A 6,085-nucleotide genomic window follows, 5' to 3' on the forward strand; every position below is an offset into this window, starting at 1 on the left:
CTTGGAGAATTTTGAGCATTACTTTACTAGCACATGAGATGAGTGCAATTGTGCAGTAGTTTGAGCATTCTTTGGCATTGCCTTTCTTTGGGATGGAGTGGAAACTGAACTTTTCCAGTCCTGTGGCCACTGAGGACTTTTCCAAACTTGCTGGCAAACGACTTTTAGCATTATGCAGCTATCTTCACTATAGTCTGATATGTAGGTTAACACAGACATAAAGATAATCTGTAGGGTCTTAAAATAATTTTCTTCCAGACTTTTGGAGAATTTCTACTGCATGCAGTATTGGATTAGCTTTCACGACTTATTCCAAAGTCATAATTAATGTTTTTCTACTAAGAACACCTGATTTCTTTAATACCATTAGGTATGAAATAATGATGATAAATCTCCACTTGTATAGGAAAACAAAGATTATGTTTTTCCATTTCCTTTAGAAATGTAAATTGAAATAGTAGACAACCGAAGTTTTGTCTTATGAAAAGACATGTGAAAGTGAAAGTCGCTCAGTCTTTTCTGACTCTCTGTGACTCCATGGACTATACAGGCCATGGAGTTCTCCAGGCCAGAATACTGGAATCGGTAACCTTTCCTTTCTCCAGGGAATCTTTCCAACCCAGGGATCGAACCCAGGTCTCCTGCATTGCAGGTGGATCAATGACTAAAAATACAATGAGAAAATACAAGGGATAGAGGAAGATTGAGCCGGGAGTGGGGGAAGTGGGAGAAAGGAAGGAGGGGTAAGTAGAGGGAAAGATAGGTGGTTGTGGAGGAAGGGGAAAGGAATGAAAGAAAGAAGGAAAAGCAGAGAAAGGAGGAAGAGGTCAGGAGGAAACAGAGTAGAGAAAAAGAGAGGAAGAAGGGAGCGTGGGAAACAACATTCTTACAGCTCGAGAAGAAAAGGAGTGTCCCTAATAGCTGAAAACTGGAGAACTCCTCAAAGAAACAGGTGTTACATCAAGTGAATACAGTAAACTGGCAGAGATAGAAATAATTTTACAGAAAGTCCAGAAATGAGAAGGAACAGGAACAAGTGAGCAAAGACCTTGGAGTGTGTTTCAGTTGACAATTGTGAGCAGCAATCATCTTACTGGGCTCTTAGCCCCTCCTCATGTCTCCTGAGCAAAGAAGCAAGAAGATTGAGTCTGTGATCAGAGACACAGGGCATGTCCCCCTGCCCCTACAGGGTACAGACCACCCTTCTTCCAGAGGACAACTTCCTGGGAGTGACCATGGGAGTCGATGGTTCTACCAAAGGGAGACCAGTTAAGGAGGCTGCTGGGCTCTGCATCCAGGCTGTGTGTTGGGTCCACAGAGAATGAGGATGGAAGTCTGAATGGGCAGGTTAAGCCTGAGGAGCCAGGCTCCCAGGGAGTGTGGGACAGAGAGCAGGGAACTGTGCTTGTCACCAAGAAAGGGCACCTTCTTTCTTTACCATCTGCTCTCTGCTTCCGCCACCAGGACCTCCATCCTTACTCAGAGATGTCTGTGCTAACAAGGTCCCATCTCTTAGGGTCACAAGTAGTCAGGACAGTGTCACCTGTCAGGTTGAATGGTGAACTTTGGGTGTCAGGCATTCACGTTGGCTCCCTGGGGCTCCCAGCTGCTGTCTGAGGGGAGAAACCCAGGACAGGGAGCACTAGGAGTGTCTGAAGCAGGAGCGCAGGTGCTCCCTGCTGCCTTGTTGGGTGGTGGCTTCAGTGAACAGAAGGGTGAAGAGGAGGAACAGCCCCGCTGCAGGACTGAGGGGAAGCACGGTCTTCCTAACTCCCCTAATTGGCTGTGGGAATGCCCAGGCTATCACCAAGGCTGAGTGTCCTAAGGCCCCCCTGCTAGGTGGTCCAGGGGAGACAGCTGAACACTTACTTACATTAGGTTCAGCAACAACTTGAAGGGAGAAGCCTCAAAATCTGTCTAGTCTATGTATTTTCACTGGAGGATATTGAACTTGGGACATACAGGCTGCTTAGAGATTCTCGTTCATTATGTTGCCCACTGTGTTATCCAGAGTTCAAGATTATGACCTTTCTCCATCCTTGCACTGTTACTTTTCTGCTGGCAAAAGAGCTTTGTTCTTTATTGCATCTCATCCTTGCAATGTATGCTCCATGAAGTGCTCCTATGAAGGGTTCAATGAAAGTTTGGATGAAAGAAATGAGTTGGGTGAATGAGGAGTGAATTCCTCAAACCAAAGCCTGTACCTCTCCCAGAGCCCTCTTGCCCTGTCTCGGAACAATCAGTCTCTCTGGTCACTCTCCTTCACGTGGCTGTGTGTTTCTGCCCCAGTCTCCTCAGGCCATCCTTTACCTCCTTGTTTCTCAGACTGTAGATGAGGGGGTTGAGCATCAGGACGACCAAGGTGTAGAAGACAGAGACCACCTTGCCTTGCTCCATGGACTCCACAGCTCCCGGCTGGGCATACATGACAAAAAGAGTCCCATAAAAGAGACACACAGCTGTCATGTGGGAGCCACAGGTGGAGAAGAGCTTGTGTCTCCCTCCTCCTGAGCGCATCCTCAGGATGGTCACTGTGATGTAGCCATAGGAGGTGAGGACCATGAGTGTGGTGCCCACGATGATGAGACCACAAATGCTAAACAAGACCAGCTCATTGATGGTAGTGTCAGCACAGGCAAGTTTGAGCAATGGAGGGACATCACACAGGAAGTGGTCAATGTGGTTGGAGCTGCAGAACGGGAGGCTGAATGTGATGGAGTGCAGGATGGTCTGCAGGATGGAGCTGAGGCAGCCCCCGCAGTAGCAATCCAGCATCAGGTGGGCACAGACCGAGGGGCACATGGTGATGGGGTAGCGTAGGGTGCTGGGGTCCAGCCCTGGTGGATCCAGGGAAATTCGAAGGGGAGATGGCATCGGCGATCAGGAAACAATTGCTAGATTAAATATTTACCAGAGGCTTATAGAGTGGTTAAGTGAGGATAGCTCAGCAGGAAAATTCAGCAGAGAAAAGAGGCTGAATAATTTGGTTTACGTGGAAAGCTAGTAAAATTCCAAGGCAAGGAATTTACATCACCTACATAGGCCGCAGGCATCCTCCCGTTCTCCCGAAGGAGAGGAGACACTAAGGCCTTTCCAGTCAGATCTTAGAAGCCCAGGCATAATTAGTAGGCTTGACGAGCCTCCACGCCCCAGATGGAATTCAGCCAGAAAATGAGAGAAAGAACGGCATGGGGAGACCAGTATTTCGAGGAACTGATCCCATTTTTTATTTTTCAGTGTCTATTTTTATACACTGAGATGTTATATAGAAGTCACGCGGGGTCAGCAGTCCTGACTTTTATTAAAGTCAGGTGCTTCAAACAGATGTATACAGAGGTCTTAGGGGTGTTACATCACCTTCTGGCCAGGGGGCCTGCTGACAATTTATGACCCTCTCCTTGTGACAGCGGTCAGTCAACCAGAACACTTATTTCTCCAGGGGTGATTATTCTTAAAACAGACGCCACCTTCCGAAGGTACCAGATAAAGTTACATTCCTATAGGGTGAGGGTGTAGTGGGTTTTAATTAAGGAAAGAATTTGCTTAGCCTAAGGTCTAACGTGATTAATATCGAAGGTTAATACTTATTTCTTCTGTATATTCATTAATGTGTATAAGGGTAGGGGATGTGGAGACTTTAGCAGTAAACATTGGCTCAACAAATGAAAAACCCTTCACCAATACAATTTCTAATCAGCCCACTATACTTATACTAATAGTTTTCTAACTTCTCTAAAGAACCTGTTTTTAGAAGGTTTAAAACAATCACATGTGGCCGGACAAGCCTGTCAGGCAGGCTAGAGAACCTTCAGAGGAGTTTGTAGGTTAAAACACTCCTGTCACGCCCAAGAATTATTATTAACTGGAGCTGTAAGTTAACTCTTTTTCAGAGAGAGGTGTTGGGGGACAGCATCCCATAAAGTCAGAGGTGTAGGTGAGAGCACAAAGCAGTAAAGTAGGCAGACTCTGGTTTTGGGAGTAGATGCTCGAGAATTTCCAGGGGGACTCCTGAGACTCGATCCCACCTTTGTGTATGCCCAGCCTCCTTCCTCATGACCTTTGCCATGGGCGGAGTTCCTCACACTGGCTCCCGGCAGTAGGGGGCTGCAGATGGCCATGAAGCGGTCATAGGCCATCACAGCCAAGAGGAATCCCTCAGTGGTGAGGAGCAGGGAGATGAAGATGAACTGGGTGATACATCCCCCTAAGGTGATGACCTTGGAAGAGGAAAGGAGGTCAGTGAGTGCCGAGGTCCAGCCCCAGTGGATCCAGGGAAATCAGAGCAGGGACGGCGTCGGCGAGGATCAGGAAACAATTGCTTAATTAAACGTTAATTAAGGATATAAAGAGTAGTTAAATAAGGATAGCTCAGTGAGAAAATTTAGTGGAGAAAAGAGGCTGAATAACTTGGTTTACGTGGAAAGCTAATAAAACTCCAAAATAAGGAATTTGCGTCACCTACGTAGGCCGCAGGCATCCTCCCGTTCTCCCGAAGGAGAGGAGACACTAAGGCCTCCCCAGTCAGAACTTAGAAGCCCAGGCAAAATTAGTAGGCTTGACGAGCCTCCCCGCCCCAGATGGGAATTCAGCCAGAAGGTGAGAGAAAGAACGACATGGGGAGACCAAGTTTCGGTGAACAAAGCCCACACTTTATTTTCCAAACTGGTTTTTGTACCTTAAGTTGTGCATAGAGGATAATGGGGGAAGGGTAGAGTCATGCAAGGACAGCAGTCCTTGATCCTAATTGAAGCCAGGCTTTCAAACTTATCATATGCAAAAGTTTAGGTGATTTACATCATCTTCTGGCCAGGAGGCCTGTTAACATTTTAAGATCCTTTCTTCAGAAAACTTATTTTTCTCTAAAGGTGATGATTCTAAAGTCAGACGCCACCTTCCAAAAGCATTAAAGTTGCATTCCTATAGGGCAAAGGTGTGGTGGGCTATAACAAGAAAAGAATTAACTTACAAACATTAAAGCTACTACTTACATTCCTATACACCAATTATATCAATCAATACACTGCCAGAGACACAGTAGGTAAGGGATATGGAAACTTAGCAGCAAACATTGGCCCAAAAAGTGAAAAACCCTTCACCAATACAATTTCTAATCAATCTTTTAACTGCTCAAAGGAATCTGTATTTAGATAGTTTAGAACATCTCATGCCTCTCACAGTTAGGAGGCTCTGAACAATCACATGTGGCCAGAAAAACCTATTGAGGCAGGCTAGAGGACTTTCAAAGGCGTTTGTAGGTGGAAACACTCTTGTCAGGCCCAGGAACTTTATTAACTGGAGCTGTAAGTTAACTCTTTTTCAGAGAGAGGTGAGGGGGGGGACAGCCCCCCGTAAAGTCAGAGGTGTAGGTGAGAGCACAAAGCAGTAAAGTAGGCAGACTCTGGTTTGGGGGGTAGATGCTCGAGAATTTCCAGGGGGACTCCTGAAGCTTGATCCCGCCTTTGCGTATGCCGAGCCTCCCTCCTCATGACCTTTGCCACGGGCGGAGTTCCTCACGCTGGGAACCGGCAAGTGAGGGTCTTAGGGTAGATGACAGATGAATAGCATAGGTCCAGGAAGGAGAGGTTCTTGAGGAAGAAGTACACTGGGGAGTGCAGACAGGCATCCAGCGTGATGACCACGATCATGGTGAGGTTCCCCAGGATGGCCACCAAGTACAGAACAAGGAACAGAGCAAACAGCAGGGCCTGGGTCTGTGGGCCACCCCCAAACCCATCCAGCACAAATTCCTGCAGAGGCATCACTGAGAGGTTTCCATTTCTGTGGGGTGACATAATCCTGACCATGACACATCACAGAGAGCAGAGAGCAGGTGGGAGACAGGGAGAGGGAGCAGGTCAATGTCACATGATCGTCCTGCCTTGGAGATCAAGGACATTGCACCACCTCACTGCACAGTGACCAAGAGACCACCAGCTGCCCAGTTGTGCTTCCAGATGAGTATGGACTGACCTGAAAAGGGAACATTTCCTCTGATTCATTAATGCATAAATATGGAAGTTTACTCTCTCTGGGCGACTCTGAAGTACTGTTATGGGGTTTGTAGTGGCTTCCAGGAGCTTTGGAG

At 47.0% G+C, this 6,085-nt stretch overlaps 1 protein-coding gene across 1 annotated transcript; it reads right to left on the reverse strand.

Annotated features, from left to right (window-relative positions):
- Nucleotides 1–2,262: 2,262 nt before the first annotated feature.
- On the reverse strand, nucleotides 2,263–5,792 carry LOC113890545 (olfactory receptor 12-like). The gene is made up of 3 exons (XM_027538382.1): nucleotides 5,543–5,792; nucleotides 4,096–4,252; nucleotides 2,263–2,824 (listed from the first exon to the last, which is right to left on the reverse strand). Exons 1-3 carry the CDS (start codon nucleotides 5,790–5,792, stop codon nucleotides 2,263–2,265), a joined length of 969 nt encoding a protein of 322 aa, XP_027394183.1.
- Nucleotides 5,793–6,085: the final 293 nt, after the last annotated feature.

The sequence above is a fragment of the Bos indicus x Bos taurus genome, chromosome 3, assembly GCF_003369695.1.
Source record: "Bos indicus x Bos taurus breed Angus x Brahman F1 hybrid chromosome 3, Bos_hybrid_MaternalHap_v2.0, whole genome shotgun sequence".
In the NCBI taxonomy this organism is placed as follows: Eukaryota; Metazoa; Chordata; class Mammalia; order Artiodactyla; family Bovidae; genus Bos; species Bos indicus x Bos taurus.